Source organism: Pempheris klunzingeri, chromosome 22 (assembly GCF_042242105.1).
Source record: "Pempheris klunzingeri isolate RE-2024b chromosome 22, fPemKlu1.hap1, whole genome shotgun sequence".
NCBI classification, from domain to species: Eukaryota; Metazoa; Chordata; class Actinopteri; order Acropomatiformes; family Pempheridae; genus Pempheris; species Pempheris klunzingeri.
Genome location: NC_092033.1, coordinates 18334228 through 18355446, shown reverse-complemented (window position 1 = coordinate 18355446; position 21219 = coordinate 18334228). Strand labels below are relative to the sequence as shown.

Sequence of the window (21219 nt, the reverse complement as noted above, 5' to 3'; positions counted from 1 at the left end):
GTAACTGTTCCTTGATGAACAGCAGTTTATCCATCCACCCAATACCACTTGTTGCCTGGCAACCTTGTGCCGATGACAAGCCTAGACCCCAGCCAGAAAAATATATTTCATATCTTTTTTCTTGATCCTAAACCTCCTCAGACCTCAGTCATTGAGCCTGATGATCAACTTGAAAATGAAACTTAAGTTTAAAATTAAACTTTAAGTTTAGACTTAAACAGTCTAGATAAACGAAACTGGGTCACTGCAAAGTGAAATGGTTCTATTTATGTATTTGACCTCTTCTTCCCTTCTCTTTTCTCTCCCTCCTCAGTTGTCTTGACTTTGCGATGCAACATTTTCTCAGCTCACTCTCTGATTACACTCACTGTGATGCTGCCATACACGTTAAGTTGATTTCATTCTGTAAAAAGCCACAATGGACAGCTGCCAACTTGACTTCCTTTTCTCTCCTTGTCTTCCTCTCTGCTTGTGTTGATCAGAATCCCACCCAAGTTGGCACGGCCCTGCAGGTCTTCTATAATCTGGGCAGTCTAAGAGAGACCATCAGCGCCGTAGTGGGGGTTTACAGGACCACCATACAGGACAACATCACCAGTGCTCTGGACATCAAGGGCTTGACACAGCCAGCCAACCCCAGAGGTAAACCTAAAGGAGGATGTGGTTCATAAAGAATCTTTGCTTATACACACACACACACACACACACACACACACACACACACACACACACACACACACACACACACACACACACACACACACACACACACACACACACACACACACACACACACACACTCTGGATACATTGTCCTCAATTGTAAGAGATGAAAGACAATGGCATGTTATGGTTTGACCTAGTTCATAATTTGGCTTCATCCAAAATAGATTATTATAGCATGGCCACAGAGAATAGTCGATTGTGGCTGGAAGGCTTGTGATATTTTCATGGGTCTGATGTAGCAGTCACGTTATGGTTCTAATTAATGCACACAGTACTTTCAGTTAACCTGCTCTGGGCTAAAAATACTTCCCCATTTTCAGGATCAGTTTTTAGGATTATATCACTTAATGAAATGTGAAATTATCAAAAAATAAATCTTCAGACTAAGTCTGGTGATATTTTATATTTTTCTCATCTTCACCCAGTCATAAAAAAACAAACAATGAATGTAAAGCAGACAGTGACTGTATGAATGATCTTCTAATGAATGTTGATAAATCTTCCTCTACAGTGAGCAGCAACATATATCGGTGTGTTCATTTCTAAATATTTCCATCTTCAGAAGGAACCAATAGGCTTGGAGACAAGAGCGACAGACAGGAATTGAGACAGTATTGAGAAACGACATTGAACACATTGTTCATTTGGGGTTTTTCATGGGGTTTCTGTATCAGCTGTGAGGTTGGGGGGAGTAATGGGCTGATGGTCCTGGTTCCACAGGAATCATCAGCACCTCACACGTAGTGAAATTCTCTCTTCAGGTGCACCAGGCAGAGCAGTGCTGCCGACACCAGGCAACACCGCAAGTTTCCGCGCTGCTCTGTGGACCAACCTGGAGAAACTGATGGACCAGATATGTGCTGCATGCAGACAGGTAGGCAGCTACCTAAGACCACTGATGACTATACAGCCAGAGTGTTGAATAATTCATTAAAAACAATAACCGGCATAATGATAAGGTATTAACTTCTTCTCTGCTGCATGTTTTCCAGGTGCAACACCTGCAGAAGGTTCTGATGAAGAAGAGAGACCCCGTCACTCATGTGTGCTTCATCGACGAGATCATCAAGGTGGGTTGGCGTTATTGCTGTGGTTTTATTATATTTTATTATATTATAGCTGCAGTTATGACAGCAGTAACAAGGCACCGGTCTGGCCATGTCGCCACCATCAAGTCTCCACCAAATACAGATTACACAGCAGACTTTACACGACCGCTTTATTATATGACAAGATCAGCACTCTTGGGTACTCATCTATGATACACAACTTTTCCTCAGGAATACAGACCATGTATGCACAATTGAAACTAAAATGCTAGACAAGAAGGATAATAAAGACAGGGCCACAAAATGAGAGAAGCATCCAGGTCCCCTGTTAGTAGGCATTGCACTTGCAATTTTTAACATTTGCAATTAGTCAGACTGACAGAAGGTCTGGGGTTTGCACAGTGGGTAATCCAGCTTCACAATTAGCGATTTTGCATTCTTTTCCTTCTAAAAGTGCTGCACTGTGGGTCATTATTAAGGTTGCTTTGCTTGGGGACATTGTATTAACATAAACTTGTAAAAATGACAATTTTGTTGAATATCATACTTGTTTGTGAACCAGAGACAGAAAGAAAGAGATGGGCAAAAACAGGAGGCTACCAGCCCCACAAGGCCTGGTCACTGGCACGGTGCTGGTGGTGCTGGTGTTAGTAGTGGCAGTGGTAGTATAAATTGTAATCATGGCAGTCTTAAACACATTATCATGACCATCATCAGGGTCTTACTCTCTTACTTCCACCGAAACCAAGATGTACATTTCAGAGAGCGAGACTGTTACTATGGAAACAAAGCTCTCACCAATTACCCAGGGATGGATGTGTGAGTTGGAGACCTGATGACATGTGTAAATGCAAGGCTCCTCAGCAGTGCAGCTGCACTGTCACTCCTCACTGCGATGAAGCAGAGTGCTGCGTGTCCACAGGCACACGACCGAACAGACTCATCACCCTGCTGCATTTACTTCTTAGTGGCTTCATCGACTGTAATTACAAAGGATTACATCATTATGCAGGAAATAATTAGTATTATATAATAAGCAATGTAGTGGAGCATAAACACACAAACCCTCAAATTCAGAAATAGCTTACACCTATTTTTCTGCATATTTACTCAGGTTAGTTCACTCTCTTGCATTTTTATTCTAAGTCTTGGGATCTGTTGTATTTTCCTCCCCTCAATCACGGTTACTTCAATTGATAGCAATTAACTTGACCACACATTCTACAAGGATAGAAGAACAGCACAGACCCTTCTGCTTTAAACCCAGTCAAAGGAAAAGGTCGTCCCTACTTTTATTTCCTCCAGATTATTGACTCTCCTCATTCAACTCTCAGTAGGAGAAATATCTCTGTGCTACTGCGCTAAGCGCTGCTGCCAGGCTTTTAACGCGCTCCAAGAGATAAGAGTGTGTTACTCTAATACCTGCTGCCAGGCTCTGGTTCCCTGTCAATGTTACAATTTATTTTCAAATGTTAATGCTGATTTTTAGACCTTAGTGTGATAGGGCTTCTCCATTTCTGATTTAAGCCCCTACAAGTCTAAAAGCTGTTTGACATCTTGTTTGAGTGCTAAGACCTAAAATACAGAATTTTATTCATATTCTTAACATTACTATACTGGGCGGTATACAGGCTACACATAGTTAACCTAAAGCTATTTTAGAGCCCAATTTTATCATAAAAGAATTAACTATTCAGCCACAAGAGCATTAATGATGTCCAACAGTGATGCTGCTCTGTAAGGTCAGTGTTTCAGTTCATCCTAATGCTGTTTGATGGGGTTGAGGTCAAGTTCTTTCCCAGCAACCTGCGGAAATAATTTCTTTATGGGGCTGGTTTTGTCATGTCATGTTGTAACAGGAAAAAGACCAACACAAAATGTTACAGTGAAGTTGGAAGCGCACTGTTGCATAAAACATCCCTGTATGCTGTAGCGTCATGATTTCCCCTCACTGTAACCAAGGGGCCCAGCGCAAGCCAGGGGAAAGGCCCCATGCCAAAAGTATCAGTTGTTTCTGTTCCTATTCCACTCACATGCAGTTGGCCCATTGAGAAAGAAAAAGAGTGACAGATGTTACATTGAAGGAGCGGAGAGTGGAGGAAGTGAGGATATAATGGACTTGAGGAGGAGAGGCTGGAGACCTGGCCACAGGCCGCTGTAATGGAGGATTAGACACACTCACTGCTCCTCTTCTGTTACTTGTTACACAGACCAGTTTTTCACAGGCTTTGAGTTTTTTCTGTCTACTATTCATGCAGAAGGTTCATGCTCTGATATCTGCACTGATAGTAGCATTCATAATGATATTTGATTGCAATGACTTTACTAAGTGTTGTGATTGCTGTTATTGTACAATAAAGCTCCATCTATTATAGTTAACATATATATAGCATAACATTCAAATGAGTAATCATTGCTTTGTTGTTTTAGAGTGCAGCTCCCACCCTGAGTTTGCTTTACAGCATAATTTTTTAAAACAAAAAGACCAAAATGGGAGGTTTCTCTGCCTGCATCTCCATAACTGCTTATTTAATCATATCTCTGCAGAGCATTCAGATTTTGAAATCAGTCATGAATCAAAAGTCGTCAGTCCCAGGTCTACATGTAGAATATGCAAGCGCAGGAATATTAGGTCCAAACAGGATCCATTTTACATTTACAAAAGGTTTAGAGTGTCAGAAATGTGAAAGAAAAGTTGATGTTTATTAATGGGACCATCATCAGCGTAACGGCTGATCAGGAAAAGGTCAAGAGTCAGAGGGTGTTTTCTATCGACATGTCAACTCATCTTGTCACTCACATTCCATGATTGGTGTTTCACTTCTGTTTACCTGATGACAGGATGGTCAGTCTGATATCCTCTACACCTTCTGGAATGATGTAACCAGTACACTTAGTGAGGAGTTTCACAGAGCAACTGAAGGTAAGACTGGTTCCTTTCTCCCTTTTAGTTTACACTACAATTGCCATTGTAAAGTAATAGTTCAGGTTATTTGAAGTGGGGTTGTATGAGGTACTTATTAATGGCTAGTGTATTACTTAACATAGATGGCTAGATGGCTGTCGGCAAGCCACCATATTCTGTCATTCATTTTACCTTGCAGAACACAGTTTGCTGTTTCTCACCAGTTTATTAGAACTATTCCTTATTGAGGATACTGATAGTTAACATATCAAAGCTGCCAATTCACAAGAAAGTGTTTAGAGCTTTAAGCTTTGATAGCTGCTGCACCACCAGCAGCACAAACAACTAGGAGGAGGCATCATTTACTTAGCCATAATCATCAGGCTGTAACAAGAGCTCTGTTAACAGCAGGGAATCAATGGGGCTGCAAGTAATAAACAGCCTGTTGTTGGAGCTATCCGAGCATTGGATCAGTGTTGGCCTTTGCTACAACCTTGCTTTGTATTAACCCACTACTTGCAACTGCATCAGCTTGCCACGATCATTGCAATTTAGGCAGAATGGGTGCAGCTTGTAATGTAAGAATGGGTCTAAAAACATACAGTATGCAGACATCAAGTGTTAAAAGGTAAAATGTTTTTTAAACCTGTTTCTACACATTTTGGGTTCAAAATGCCTGCCTTGTAATTAACTAACACACAGCTCGCCCGTCGACTGATGTAACCTTTCCCTATCTGATTATGAAGGGAGGTTGCTTTCACAGTGTTTGATCTGTTTTTAGCAAACTGTAATTTCACCTCCAAACGCTGGCTGGTGAGAGCTGCTCCAGGCCTGGTTGAACCTCTAGGAACCTCACAGTGGACTGTTTTACTGCTTTTAAAGTGCGGTTGGAGACTGAACTTTAGTGTTAACATGTTGCAGCAGGTAGAATGACAAAAAAATATGTCTAGAACATATTTTATTTAATTTAATATTGTGTGTGTGTATACTGTATAGCTGCTGCTTATCTCATTTCTTTTTCTATTTATCTATTTATCTATCTATTTTTTAATCCTGAAGCAGCATTGAAGGCGAAAGGGCAAAGCAAGAATTTCATTGTGAGGTGAAACTTGTTTTTGTTTGCACATATGGACAATAAAACAATTGAATTGAATGAAGAACAGTCACAGGTACACAGAATTTGCTTAGCAAAGCAGTAAATCCTCTGTAGACTTTAATGCTCCATTGGATGTTTGAGCAGTCAGGGCTCCGGTGTTTTCTTGGCCTTTCTGTGACTGTTCAGGCAGATGTGCTATTTTTGTTTGGTGTTTCAAACAGCTGACTGCAAAACATGTTACAGTACAAGCACAGAATTTTTGTCAGAACTGGGAACTGGAATAAATCTGTTTGTTCTTCCTCACCATCACTGGATTCCCACCACTCGGACACATTTTTGTTGTTCCTAAAAGCTCTGTCTTCGCTATCGGTCACATACACTATATTGTATTTACATCAGTGTCGTGTCCCTCTTCGTGTGAACACACACAGTTTGTACTAGCACACACAGCGTGAGTGCAGAGTGAGTAATTAGGACTGTGTTTTGATGCAGCTCTGCAGATCTGCTTAATCTGCAAAAACAATTTGGGGCTCAGGGTCTTGCCTAAGGAGGTAGGGATGGAACCACCAACCCTGTGATCAGTGGACAACTGCCGCAGTCTCCCCACATAGAAGCCTGATTCTTTTGAAGTGAATCAGTGTGTAACCCTAGTTTAGAATACCAACATACCACAGAGGCTGCTGAGGTAGAGGCTGCTTGAGGACGTGGTACTTTGTGAGACGCTTCCACTGGTTTTTGGAACACGTGTGGCAGCAGAATGCAAGTGGAACAGTGGGCAGAAAACATTTTTAACGGAGTTCTTCAATCGTCTCAAATGCATGACGATGTAGCATGGCCAAGACTAAAATCAAAAATGTACGAATGTTACGAGAAATACAGTTTTTTTTCTCGCTAAGCTCTGACTTTAAGCTCAGAGAATATGTTTCCCTTCTCTGAATTTTATCCCTCTTTGAGAATTTGTGAACATATGTGTGATTTATATTTTTTTTCTAATGAGAAATAACCTATGTACACATTTATTTCAAAAATCTAACCCCCTGTGATACTGGCACGGGTCCCCAGTTAACAACTACTAATCTAGTCTTACTGAGAAAAATAGACTTTTAATACATACTGTAAATATCAATATTATGAGAACAAATACTAAATCATTAACACAGAATCAGGGTTAACTAATCAAGCCTGATCAACATGATCTAAAATAGATGAAACTAGACATCATCCTACGCAAGAAAATGAAGTATCTGCTAATGCAGTCTGTGTAAATGGAATGTTAGACGCTCTTGTGCTGGCCCGGAGGGATACACTTTGCTCTACTTTAATAACCCAGAGTGCCAAAAATTTGCAAGACATATGGATTTGGCATCCATGCATTAGAACACCTTTCTGCTACTGCTAAAGTACAACAAGAAATAAATGTACTGTGTGTGTGCTTCCCAAAGTGAAGCTGGTGATTGCAGCGCACGTGCAGCGATCAGGGATATTAGTCATTTTCAAGCTTCTCAGGAGGTTGTTTCAACTCCCTAATCATCCCCCCCTTGTTCCCTTATCTCATCAGTCTCTATATTTCCACTGTAAAATAAAGCAATAAATGAAATGCTGCTCCCCCACCCCCCCTCCCGAAAAAGATCAATAAACAGTGCGTGCATGAGTGAGTAGGGCTCCGAGAAAAGAAAGACTAACTAATGTCAACAACATCATCTCTCTCTTGGTCTCTCTCACACTCACAGATCACATGGAGGCGTTTCAGTAGAGAGTTGTCTGATTACAGGGAATAATAACTAAGTGAGAACAGGGGGGGGCGGACTTGGCTGCTCGCTACCATACTTGGCTCCAAACTCACACTTCACTGAAAAACCTGCAGTTTCTGTCATGCTGTGTGTGCACACAAGTTGTGTACATATGTGCAAGTGTCTATATGCACGATGTGTGGTTAATATTTTCTGGAACAGCAATTAAATAAGGAAGGGTGAGGTGCTTCTTAACGTGTGAGTAATATTCGGGCATTTTATCAGCCTTTATGTTACTGATTATCCTCTTCTTCCCTCCTCCTCCTGCTTTTACTTTCATTCTTTGTCGTGGTTGATTAAATGACAAAAGGTTGATGGTAATTTATTTTACATCTCCAGCAGGAACCAGTGGATCCTCCATTGCTCCTGCAACACTGTCTGCCATCTCTATGTCTTACCTTTTTCCCCTTTCTACCTCCTCCTCTCTCCCCATGCTTTTGGATTCTGGTCATTATTCCCTCTGAGTCTTTCTCCGGCCGTCCTCCTCTAGCTTCACTTGTCTTCATTATTGTGTCAAACCCCCACCTATTAGGGTATACCCAAGTGTTACAGCAGCAGTAAAAGATCAGTAATCTATTATAGATTGTAAAAATAATACAAAGCATGTAGTACATGGTATCATATTGTATGCTTATGCAGAAGTGTTGTGAGATATCAGAAATTCTCTCTCACCTTTTTGTATCTCCATCACTGTGGAACGTGCTGTCGCATCCTCTGGGAGAGAGAATAATTTCCAGCCATCTACCCCTTCCCCTCCCCCTTGTGCCCTCATTCTGTACCGTTGTCTTCAAATTAGATTAATCACATTGTTTTAGCAGAAGACGCCGAGTAACCAGAGTGCTAGAAAGCCTTTAGGTACTGTTTAGGTAAGAAAAAAGAGGGAAATGGAACAACAAATACAAAAAGAAAGGAAGTCAGCGATATAATGAAGTTAGTGTTTTATAAGTAGCTCTGTTGCACCCTGCACTCTTTGGCTACGTCTTCTTGCTTCACTATAGTATTTACGCTATTTTAGGAGACCCATTCATTTACCATGCTACTTAATCTTGATAGTGAGATTAGAATATCACTGTTAATCTCATGTCTGTGTTGAGTACAGAGCTGGAGTCAGGATGTGGTTAGCCTAGCTTAGCATAAACATGAAAAGCAACCAGTCTGCTCTGTCCAAATTTTGAACAAACACACGTTTAAAACTCACTGAGTAACACCATGCATCTCATTTATTAATCTGTGAAAAACACAAATGTAAAAATGACAGTTTGCTGTTTACAGTTACAGTATATATTTCTCTGTAAAACCACAGTAGGTAGATAGGCAGGTAGGTAGGTAGATAGATAGAAATACTTTATTGATCCCCAGGAGGAAATGCTGGTGTTACAATAGCATAGAAAGTTAAAGTGACCACCACCATGAATAGAAACAAATAAATAAGCAAAATAAAAATGAACAAAATGTTCTAAGTTGCAGGTAAATAAATACAAAATGTAATATACACTATAAAAAGTCCCACAGTGGATCCATCCTGTAGTTACGTGCAGCACAAGTCGCCTTGTTGTCTGCCAGCCTTGTGCTGATGACAAGATCCTGCCGCGGGCTGTTTAGAATCCAAGAAAAATATTGTTTCCGTCATTTGAAACGTCTTCTCAGACCTCAGTGGATTAAGTGAAGCGAGCAGGCTTCGCAACAGAACAGATAATGAACTTAAAAGTGAGCAGATGCACTGCTTTCATCATTAAGCTTTTAGGGGTAGGTGTATTCTTGAAATTGAGTCAGAGCCACACTAGCTGTTTCCCTCTGCATCTTGTCTTCATGCTAAGCTAGGCTAACAACATCCAACTCCCTCTCTGTGCTTGATAATGCACAGACATGGGATTGGCATCAGTCTACCCAGTTTTGTTTGGAAATGGGCCCACACGTCATGAGAAACTGTCCACGGGCTGTATGATAAGTCAGAAGTATTAGAATGTTTAGTTAAAGCCTTCCATGTACAGTATCTGTTTCTTTTTGACTTTGCTCTCTCAGAATCATCATCATGTGTGTCTTCGTTCCAGCCTCGTCCTTCCTGAAACAGGCGTTTGAGGGAGAGTATCCCAAACTGTTGCGGCTGTACAATGAGCTGTGGCGCCGCCTGCAGCAGTACAGCGCCAGCCTGCAGGGGGCGCTAACGAGCGGCGGAGGAATGGATGCGTCCCTGGACATCTCCGCCACAGAGACGGACAGTCAGGACCTCTTCACGCACAGCAAACAGGACTACAAGTGAGCACGCGCAAAGACAACAACACAGTCACAGTCACCTCAGGGTGGGATCACACCTATGAGCTCCTTTGTTTGGTGTGAACCAGGCTGGAAGAGTTTATTTTGGAGCGTATTTGTTCACTTGTAACTGAGCCTGTAGCTTAGCACTTCTAAACTTTTCTCAACTCACAAGACTTTTCCTCACCAAATGAGAGATTAGTCGAAGGATTTGAATGGAAACGCATCCAGTGCACGATCTTTTCAATCTTGGCTCCGTGTTCGCATTTACCAGGCGTTCAATCAGGTTCAGATTCAGGTTCACGTCAGCTTTGTGATGGGGATTGGGTAGGGGTAAGTTAGTAACTGTTCAGACCCACAAAGGCCAGAACATACGCTGTCAGGAGATAACAAATGACATCAGTACCTGTAGTTGGAGAGACAGTAGGCGGGAGAGCAGTGAAATGAAGGAGTGCAGGAGCACAGAGGGACCATAGGAGTGATGTAACAGGTGGAAGCAGAGGGAGTGAAGATATGACAGAAATAGGATGCAAGAAGTAAACTAGAAGAGAATGGTCCTCTCTTGTATTAGCACCAACGACAGGGGCATGTGCAGATGCTTGTGAGCACACACGTATGTTAGGTAACAGGCAGCTTCCTACCAGTCAATCAAGCTGCTGGCTCAAGGAGGTGAATACAACTGAAGGAAAAATATATTCCTGTTTTAATGCAGCTTGTCAGAAGCATATTTTAGCCTCACCAAGTTCTGACATATGGAAAGGGTCTGGAACGGTTACAAGATGACTTTAGTTGTGTTAGCCATGACACTTCACAACTATACGTTGTATTGTTTTGTACATGTGTATTTCCCCTTCTTGTCCTCTGTCACAGTGATATACAGTCATGAGATAATGACGTGTGTGTGTGTGCACTGAATAGTAATAGGATGAGACACAGTGGCATTTTCCTTCATTACATGTTTGTACTTTAAGAGCTTCATTAATAAATGTCAATTCTGATATTTTAGCCAATTAGAGGACATTGTATGTCAATGTGCGATCTTAGATTGATTGAGGGAATCCTAATTCAATGGCAGATTTGACATGGTGAACTTTTAAAGGCTACCTCACAGTGAAGTGATGCTATTTTCCAATCTTGATCTGATGAGCCTGCTGTGGCCGCGAGAAAGGAACAGTGAAGGTCTGTCTGTTCAGCCATCATATACTAATAACAGTGTGTGTGTGTGTGTGTGTGCAGCCCAGAAAAGGCTCTGAAGGACTCTCTGCAGCCGTATGAAGCAGCCTACCTCTCCAAGTCCCTCTCTCGCCTCTTTGATCCTATCAACCTTGTGTTCCCCATGGGCGGCCGCAACCCGCCGTCACATGATGAGCTGGACAGCATCATCAAGACCATCAGCAGGCAAGTACAGTACATGCCGGTCTGGCAACCTCACAGCAATCACCCCCTGGAAGTGACAAAATCACACAATGCTGCCTCTGGAACTTCTTGTCGCTTGCTTTAAGGCTATGGAGTTATCCTTATGAAACATTTCAGTACCTGAAGAGGTTATAAAATCAGAACCATTGACTTTTAAGTGGGGCAAAAAATGTCAGGCCGACATAAGGCACAAGACATAGAGAGCTGTCTTCCATTAAAGTCAGTACAAACCATATCAAGTCCAAGATGGTGCAAGATTCTTTTCCTCCCTCCCTCCCTGACCGAAGTGGGGATCATCAGCAGAGCACTTTGTGCTGCCACTCGTGGCTGGAAGATGTCCGAATGACGCTGTAGCTTTCAGAGGTGGCTATCCAGGGAGACAGAATAGTTCATGAGCAGGACATTTTGTTCATCCTATCATGGTACACATGAAGTAAATCATTCTTGATTTCAAACCCTTGATTAGGTTGAGGCACGGGGAGCGACATGGTTAAGTTTAGGATGTCACAATGTCACAACCAGAGGCAGGGACCGATGATGGATAAGCAACCAACAGGAGTTTTCAACAGTTTGTATGACTTGACATCAAAAATGACTTTGTTAACCTTTTGTAATCTGGAAGGGAAGAAAAGAATCTTTCCACCTGTGGAACACTTCAGCCGATCACAGGGGCACTTGGCTATAATCTACATTTTTATTATAACGGTGTATTAAATGAGTGTTGTAAAGGTGTCCCTCGTATTAATGAAGCTACAGAGAATTATCAGCTATGATAGTGATAAGTTATTAATGACTGTGGCAACTTAACTACGCAGGATGTTGAAATAAGCAACTGTGTGCCGATAAGTTTACGACAGAGGTGACGACAGATGATGTGTTTATTGTTTCTAGTTGGTACGTATGAAGAAATGACAGATGCTTCAGCGCTTGTTTCTCCTTACTGATACAGTTTTAGATTGTCATCCACGGCCACGTTTGTTATCTACGTTTATCTTGCATTGAAGTACACCCCATTTTATTCAGAGCCGTTTCAAATGCAACTAAGTGGTTTTAATAAATATTATGCGTATCAGCTTGTACTTTGAAAATAACTTGAGATTATACACATTGCTGTTAAGACAATAATAATAATAATATACACTGCTCACAAAAAGTTAGGGATATTCGACTTTCAGGTGAAATGTATGGAAAATGTAAAAAGTGAATGCTACAGTGATATTATATCATGAAAGTAGGGCATTTAAGTAGAAGCATGCAATGGTCATTTTCTTCATCTTAAACAATTTATTGAAAGAAAATCTACCAACAGTGGTAGGTATACCACAACAAAACATTTTCAGTGTCTCAATAAATTGGGATGTGGCCAAAGGACGTCCACTCCTCTCCTTTCTGTGACTCTTCCAGTCTCTGTATCACTGTTCCAACCTCCTGATGACACTCTGTGACCCTCTAAGCTCAGTGAACACCTCCGTCTGAGGACTTCCTGTTTGAAGCCTCCAGTGTTGAGGTGCTGCTGATCAACTGTTAGGTGTCGTCTTGGTCTCATGATGTCAGAATGTGAACAGCAGGATGAGGAGGACTGTTTAAATACCAATTCTAACTGAAGCAGGAAATGTATTGGTGGATTCATGGATCAAACCTGTTGTGAATGTTGCTGTTAAGCTTCTTGTTAGAGAACAGCAACTTGTGGTTTAGGTACAAACACAATGTATAGCTTGCATATGATAATTAGCCATGTTATAGTATTTTAATAGGATGTAAAATCTGTCTTATTTATTTGTTTGTTTGCAGTGAACTGAATGTAGCGTCAGTTGATCCAAACCTCTCTCTGGCTGTTGCAAAGAATGCTGCCAAGACCGTCCAACTCTTCTGTGTCAAGTCTGAACAGTTGGTGTGTATGGCATCATGTGGCTGGTTGTGTGTGTGTGTGTGTGTGTGTGTGTGTGTGTGCGCGTGTTTAAACGAATCAATACATCAACTGTAAAACGAGAAGTGATTTTATCGGTAACATTGTGTGCATCCTGTCTATATACAGCACATTGTTTCCCCGTGTGTGTATCTGCCCGGCTTTACTTTTCAGTCTCTGTCTATAGTTGTGTACTCAGGGGGATGCCAGTCAGGTGATTGGTCCATTAACAGAGGGCCAGAGAAGGAACGTGGCTGTGGTCAACTCTCTCTACCGTCTGCAGCAGGCTGTCACCAAGGTAGGAGGCTACAATAAATCCTGTCCGTCTGCTGCACGAATCCACCTGCAAGTTTTAGAATTCAAGCCACAAATGCAGTAATGCCAGAACTTCACCTGTCATAGATGAGACCTGTTTCCATAACACTGTGATGGGGAGGTCATTTTTACCACTATACTTAATACAATAATAATTCTGTATTTCTTTGTTGAGTAAGATCAGCAAGAACGGCATAAAGATTAACAAAGGGTTTATATATATATATTACACTTCCTCCACAGTCCAAAGACATGCAGGTTGGGTTAATCGGTGACTCCTGTATGTGTCAGTGTGAGCGTGAGTGTGAGCCGGGATAGTCTCCAGCCCCCCCCACTGTCTCTGTGCATAAGATATCATGAAGTGTTCATTGAATTGCAGTGATCAGATTTGTCTCAGTAGATTGAAGCTTGCACGTTTACAACATATAGTTCAGATCAGATAAGGCCAGTGTGGTTTATTGCTGGCTTTGCTGTACAATACTTGTTTGTGTGCAGTTATTAGATTACTTCACTTCATTTTTCTTTCTCAAGATTGTCCACTGGTGTGGCACACACGGTTCTCTAACTGGGATTACCAACTTTCTAATGCATAGAGATGACACACACGCACACGCACACACACACACACACACACACAGTGCAAAGGAAAAGCAGTTGTGTGCAGTGTGTTCTCTCAGCTGTACCTGTCTTGAACAACTTTTGACCTGTTTCACATCCCCTTAGACTCAGACGAAGGCGAGTCAAAGAGAGCACATCACACTCATTGTAGCATCTGTGCCTTGGCTTCCTGTTTCTTGGTTTAGCCCCTTCGTACACGAGTGAGCGTCTCCCTGCCTTTGCCTCAGGTCATGGAGCTCTGCAGCATTAAATGTACCAACAGTGAAGACACAGAAGCATTCTGTTCCTGACAGCTGTGGAACAGCATGCCCATAACAATCAGACTGAAGACTCTGGAAAGTCAGACTGTTGTCGAAATCTTTGTTTGTTTTTATACAGTTTGACATTTTGCTTGTGTTAACCTGTGACTTCCTGTGTTTTGGATTTGCAGATCATATCAGGATTGGGCTCATGTCCGCTGGCTGCTGCAGAGGCCCTGTCCTCTTCTTTGGAGGTATCACAGCGAGCTTCCTTTTTTTGTTTCTATTTTTACATGATTATTCATTCACTTCACACCTGTCCTCTTTGTGTTTATCATGTTTGCTACTTGCTACTTTGTCTTTGACCTGCTGTGCCACTGCTGTAACGTAATCACAGGGAACAACGTCCTCTTGAGTGTATTATTACAATGGAGCTTTTTGTTAATTTCCAAAAGGCCTGAAGCTCACATCCTTTCATCAGAGCTGTGAATTAGAAAACTGGGAACTGCATAGTTGATTAAATTCTCTGGGGAGCCTAATATTAAGTGTGCTAGACCTATTTTTTAGATTTATGTATCACGTTTTCCTCTCTACACCATTTGTAATTCAAGTCTTAATGTGTGTGACACGTATTTAGCCTTTGTCTGGTTACTACAGGTGAGTCACAGAGCTAAGCATCCCATTCCACGCACACTTTAACCTCACGACACATGTAAGGTCCATTACATGTTCTCCCTTTGGATGTTTTCTTTGCATATTTCTATTTATTTGAAGACCTGTGCTCAGACACACACACATGGGAATCTGTCTGCAGCCCAAAGGGGTATTCATTCCTGTCACACACACAAACTCACAGGCAGACCACATATTGAGTTTGAGTTGATGTTGGTAGAGAGAAGATCCTGTTTCATAGTGCTTTTATCAACACACACACACACACGCACACACAGATTCAGCTGATGACGCGCATATATCTCAAATGTAAATCAGCCATCCAGCCCTCATGCATGAACCTGCTGCTCATGTGACCGTACAAGTTGCTATGGCAACCCTAAGACCCAGGTAATGAGAGGTAAAGTTCATGTTGTTTGAAGGATCAGTCTGTGAGGAACATAGAGACCTGACAGCTAGCAGCCGTCCACCAACACCAGAGGACTCAGTCTGTTTCCTCCTGTCTGGTTCAGGGAGTGCAGGCCCTGATGAGCAGTGCTGTGCAGCCCCTCCTGCAGTCAGTGAGTGACTCCATAGAGGCCATCATCATCACACTGCACCAGGAAGACTTCTCAGGGTGAGCAACATTTAGCCTTTTTCCACTGGAGGACCCAGGAGCTAAATTCCGCCATTCATTTTCTGTGTGTGTGTGTGTGTGTGTTGCAGGCCTCTGTCCAGCCCCGATAAACCAGATGTTCCGTGCTCCCTCTACATGAAGGAGCTGCAGGGATTCATCTCCAGAGTGATGGCCGACTACTTTAGGCACTTTCAGTGCATTGACTTCATCTACGAGAGCACAGAGTCCATCGCTCAGAGGGCCATCGAGCTGTTTCTCCGTCACACCAGCCTGCTGCGCCCGCTTGGGGAGGGGGGCAAGATGAGGCTGGCTGCTGACTTTGCACAGGTGAGGTGGATGTGTTCAGCCTGTTCCCAAGCCGGTGATGATTGACAGATGATTCAACGTCGAGGTCAATCACTAGACTGATATTTGTGTGTGTGTGTGTGTGTGTGTGTGTGTGTGTGTGTGTGTGTGTGTGTGTGTCTTAGATGGAGATGGCAGTGGCTCCTCTGTGCAGGAGAGTGTCTGACTTGGGGAAACCTTATAGAATGCTGCGCTCCTTCAGGTGTGTATGCCCATGAGTCATGAGCATCAACGCTCATCATCATCATCATTTGTCTGATTTTTGACAGATTCATTTGAAATATTCCTGAATTACTGTGTGCTTTTTCCATCGGTTTCAGTCCATTTCAGGCACTGATATTGTGGAATGTTGTAGAACTTCTACTTGATTGAAAGCGCGAAGACAGTAGTCTGGTCCCGTGTACAGAACAGTCCTGTGTATGTGTATGTGTTGCATCGCAGGCCGCTGCTTTTCCAGACCAGTGAGCTGATAGCCAGCAGTCCAGCTGTGGGTGACCTGATCCCCTACAGCACCCTGCTCCACTTCCTCCTCACCAGAGCCCCGTCTGAGCTCAAGTCACCACACCAGGCCTGTACACACACACACACACACACACACACACACACACACACACAATTAATATGCACAGCAAGTCTGGGTACAGACACATTTAAATACTGGTTGATTTTCGGCTCCTGTGGACTAAAGAGCGTTCTCCCCACAGAGAGCAGAGTGGTCCGTCGCCCGATATTCCCAGTGGCTGGACGATCATCCCTCTGAGAGAGACAGGCTCACTCTCCTCAGGTAACCTTGTTTCTTTTCATTTGTTTATCCCTTTTATACATCAGTGTGATCCATCACAGGCACACATCTGAGGTTGGAAATCCGTCCCACAAACAGCGGAACACTAAATGAAAGAACACTGACACATGGTGACGATGCACAGCCACACTTTCATCTCGCTGACTGTCACCGTGGTGAATGATCAGCCTCTAGTGGTGAACTGTGTTCTGTGTTCTGGCCCTCGGAATGTTTTCTCTCTGTTTTGCACACAAATCATTTTCCTGGCTACTGTTTAGTTTGTTTCCTTCCTTCCAGGCAGCAGCTGCTTTCAATTCACTGTGAGAAGTCTGGTCCACTGTTTATTGTGCATCACATACTTCAGAAGACATCAGACTTGATTATTAATTCCTCACAATAAAGGAAAACTCCCGTATTTTTAAACGTAGGCCTTATGGTTACATATCCTGGTGTGTAAATGACTGGTAGGCACTAAAAGTACTGCAGTGGCTGCCACGGGATCCTTTTGATCAAAGTAGGTCCACTAAACACTGATTGCTGCTCAGATTGTTACTCTAAGTGTGTGACAGCATTATGGAAAGGATCCCTGCAGAGACAGACCTGGAAGATCCCTCTGGTTTAACAGTAATTTAACCTCACAGAAGAGCTGCTGGCCAATTGCTGCCTCAACCAGCTCTGTTTGTGTTACTGTGTGATTTAAAGGGCTAGTTCTTTAAATCAGTCACACTAAGTCTTGCATGCTGCTGTTTTACTGCAATCTACCAGACCAATTCTTTATCTATTTGCCATTTTCACACCAAAATATGTAAAAGTGGGGCCCAGGTTTAAAAACAGTGGCGCTGTCCTTTAACTTGTCCTTGTTTAACCTCTGACCCGACTGTTGATATGATCGCAGCGTAGTTGAACTGTTTCTCTGCTCTCCTCTAAGGGGCGCTCTGGAGGCCTATGTGCAGTCGGTGAGGGCTCGACAGGGGAAGGAGTTCGCGCCCATCTATCCCATCATGCTCCAGCTGTTGCAGAGAGCCACTAGTGGCTCACAGGAGCACAGATAGTATCTGAGCTCACCACGGAATGCCTCCTTTTCTTATCTAGGACCACAGGACTTTATTCATTTTCTCATCAGAGGACTTTGTTGTGGAAAAATGTTAGAAGTAAAAACGACACTCTTTACTGAACAGGAACTGCAAGTTTGCCACTTTTCATCTCGTAGTGACCTAAGCTGACTATCAGAAGAAACACTTGTAATAAAAATGACTGGAACAAACTATAGTGGCACAATTGCCGAAATTGTTACAGCTTTAAAATAATGTCAGGTAATTACTAAATGGCTTTAGTCCAGTGATGTGGGTTGACCTTCCTCCAGATCGGCTGTAAACATGGAACCGAATCATGGAATGGTGTATATACAGCAGCCAGTTCAATGACTCAATGAGAATAAATGGGGAAATATTTGCAGGACTTTTATTTGTACAGCACTTCATTAGAAGCAGAGGTAAGGAACACACACACAAACAGTATGACATGAGCAGTATACACAGGCGGATTTAGATGGGCCACTTCCACTGGTTGGGAGGAGGCTCCTCGACGAGCGGCTCCCATGGTTTCCACTCCGACATCTTCCTGGACAGAGCCAGCTCACACTCCGCCTGCACGCAGGACACACAGAGGAACTCTGGTTGGATAGTGAACTTTAAATGGTGGGAAATGCGCTCATGTTATTTCTCACCGAGAAGATTAATACCAGGGCACATGTTGACTTACAATTTCAATAATCAGTTGTTTGTAACAGCCGGAGTTTTTCTGCCTAATATACCTTAGTGTCATCAGTATGAAGTCTGCACAGTTCATCAGTACTGCCATCGAAGACTAAGCACACAAACTAAGATGATAATGATCAGAAGTAGCTTCCTCAAGAACAGCGATTTCCAAATGTTTGTGAAGCCCCAGGAGCTGGAGGTGAGTGACCTGAGAGATGGATGAACTCGTGATGTTTAGAGATAATCTTACTGGGAACGATGGGCAGCTCCTTTTCTGTGAAGGTCAACTGACCCAGACTGCATAAATAAACTTTGTTTATTTCGCCTTGGTGCCGCACTGATCATTAACCATCTACTAGGGCAAACGGAAGTACCTGGAAAATGACTTCTTCAATCTGCCCACAGTCGATCCTCTTCTCAAGCTTCTCTACATCAGGCTCCTGCGAAGAGACACACTGTCACCACTCAAACACTCTTCATCCAAGAAATACAGGAGTCCTACTGACCAATCGCATCACTGCAAATAGTATTCAGTCACAATTCCTACAGAATCCCAACAGCTGTGACATGATGGCTAACAGACATTTCAGGAGAAAATAAACACGCACACAGTTAAATCGTCTGCTTTTCTTTCTCTCTCTGGCAGCTGAAACTATTTGAAGTGTTTCTCATTCATTAGAGTTTGGTCATCAACAAAGAAGAGTAACGCTGAACACAATTTATTCCAGAAGGCACACAAAAGTGGCTACTTTCCCATATTTGCTTGTATCTATAACTTATTTTACTCTAGTTGTATAATTATATATTATAATGCCACCTGCTGCCTCTAGAACCTCACTTCATGCCTCAGAGTTCTCCGCTCATGGTTCTGATGAGCTTAGCCGCTGTATAATGAAGCCAGGACTGGCCGGCTGACAGTGCGACTCTGTAGCTTCCCGATGTGACGAAGCCCACGGAGTTAAGATTACTCACTCACCGCTTGGACGTGATCGAACCTCTGGCTGACCAGCTGCTCTGTGTACTTCCTGTAGGCTGCGTCCTGTGGCATGGTCTGCAGCGACGCCAGGATCTTAGAGTACAGAATCCTCAGACGCTGAGGGCAAAGCAGATTAGTTAGTGGACTGGTAGTTCACCAAGAAGTCTGCAGTGTGACTACTCAGGGGACAACACTGCTTACCTCATGCGGGTTTTGGGACACCGCCAGGCCGACCAGGCCGGTCGTCTGGAAGAGAAGAGCACGAGAAACACTTGTTCAGCCACTTCTTCACTTTATCAACTTCAAATGTTCATTCTGATTAATCCTTCCATTTTAAGTACTTCAGATAGACTGCTGGAGCAGTGCAGGGTATGAATGAGTGCAACCATTAGTCAATCATTAATTCAGTTATTTTACACCAGCAATAACAGACCAACACCTCCAGTACATGGCAGAGAACATCAACATTAATGAGCTCCAGACGGACAGCCATCTGTGGACTTCTCCAACTTTATTTCTATTTGGGTTGTTAGATTTAACTGAGCTGAGAAGATCTGTAATCTGTTTTCACTCTGCAGTTTCTATCAGTGTTCGAACTCTGCAAGTCACAGGCTTGTTCTTTCCTAAGATATAACCACTGGTGGAATATACTGAGTATATCTGCTCGAGTTCTTAAACAATACTACAAAGTACTTTGAGTATTTCCATTTTACTTCTCTTTATACTAAAACTCTTTATTATAATTTGTCCTCTATTTGTCTGACAGCCTTAGTCACCTGTCACATTACATTTGCTGCCTTCTTAAACTTTCAACTCCTCTTGGATCAGCTGCAGAAGCTCATGCTAAGTTGACTTCTTTGAGAAATGTGGTTCTCACAAGACAGCAACACTGCAAACGTGATGATCTCAGAGACCATGATGCTTCGCTGTACATTAAACTACCCAACAGGATCTAAAATATATATATACACACATAAAATGAGCTCATCCTGTAGCAGTAACTTCCAGCATACACGAGTATTGATCATCAGTTACAACAGAACAGGGAACATTTTACTGCGCTGCAGGAACTTTTACTTTCCAAACTTTTCGTGCATTTTGCTGATAATATTTAAAGCTTTTACTTCCGTGAGCCTGTGAATGTAGTACTTGGAGAGGTTTCAGTGTGGTATTGGTACCTTTTACCTGAGGTAAAGGCTCTGAATACCCCCCCACCACTGTCCGTGACCCTCTGCTCATAGCACACAGTAAATGTTATCACTGCCTGTTTTAACCTGCAGAAGTCGGCAGCTAGCTGTTAGCTACCAATTAGCTAACACACCGCGGCGTCACGCTCAGCCTGCTCTGTTCCCAACCTCCCAGGTCTCCTTCAGACGCAGGGACGTTAGTGCAAACTGTACTGACTTGGTTGGTACCGCAGTTTAACCGCATTTCTTTCTATCACCGCTACATAATCATGACCTCTACTCGTACCTTTTTCAGCAGCCCGGCCATTCTTCTCCTGCGGATAGGACTGCGGACTGCGACTTCCGGCCACTGGCTATGACGTCAGAGTTTTTAAAGCGGCACGATGTAGAAACAACCCAAGGAAACTTTTTTTTTTTTTAAGTTTCCTTGATGAGATCATTGAAAACATCCATCCCTTTGGTGTGTACTGTTCTAGCATCTGTTTGTATAAAAAATTATTTTCTATTATACATATGTTAATAAAAAGAAGCATTTTCATGGTACACACTGAGAAGATGTGGAAGAGTTCAAG

The 21219-nt window shown here is 42.7% G+C and overlaps 2 protein-coding genes across 4 annotated transcripts in view; one reads left to right on the top strand and one right to left on the bottom strand.

Moving 5' to 3' along the window:
- Positions 1-18178, top strand: part of cog5 (component of oligomeric golgi complex 5) — a 48277-nt gene extending 30099 nt beyond the window's left edge. For 2 of the 3 annotated variants that reach the window (XM_070853459.1, XM_070853461.1), the window contains 15 exons: positions 483-642; positions 1488-1600; positions 1719-1796; positions 4617-4698; positions 9618-9822; positions 11056-11217; positions 13027-13126; positions 13329-13439; positions 14505-14567; positions 15498-15601; positions 15691-15928; positions 16072-16148; positions 16388-16514; positions 16651-16730; positions 17656-18178. In XM_070853459.1, coding sequence (XP_070709560.1) covers positions 483-642; positions 1488-1600; positions 1719-1796; positions 4617-4698; positions 9618-9822; positions 11056-11217; positions 13027-13126; positions 13329-13439; positions 14505-14567; positions 15498-15601; positions 15691-15928; positions 16072-16148; positions 16388-16514; positions 16651-16730; positions 17656-17779 — 1824 coding nt within the window. In that variant the 3' untranslated portion in view covers positions 17780-18178. Of the gene's footprint in view, positions 1-482; positions 643-1487; positions 1601-1718; positions 1797-4616; positions 4699-9617; positions 9823-11055; positions 11218-13026; positions 13127-13328; positions 13440-14504; positions 14568-15497; positions 15602-15690; positions 15929-16071; positions 16149-16387; positions 16519-16650; positions 16731-17655 lie in introns of all 3 variants that reach the window. The other variant, XM_070853460.1, reaches the window with a different exon arrangement.
- On the bottom strand, positions 18172-20981 carry ndufa5 (NADH:ubiquinone oxidoreductase subunit A5). The gene is made up of 5 exons (XM_070853464.1): positions 20934-20981; positions 19662-19706; positions 19461-19577; positions 18859-18924; positions 18172-18373 (listed from the first exon to the last, which is right to left on the bottom strand). Exons 1-5 carry the CDS (start codon positions 20952-20954, stop codon positions 18272-18274), a joined length of 351 nt encoding a protein of 116 aa, XP_070709565.1. The 5' UTR covers positions 20955-20981; the 3' UTR covers positions 18172-18271.
- Between the last annotated feature and the right edge of the window lie 238 nt (positions 20982-21219).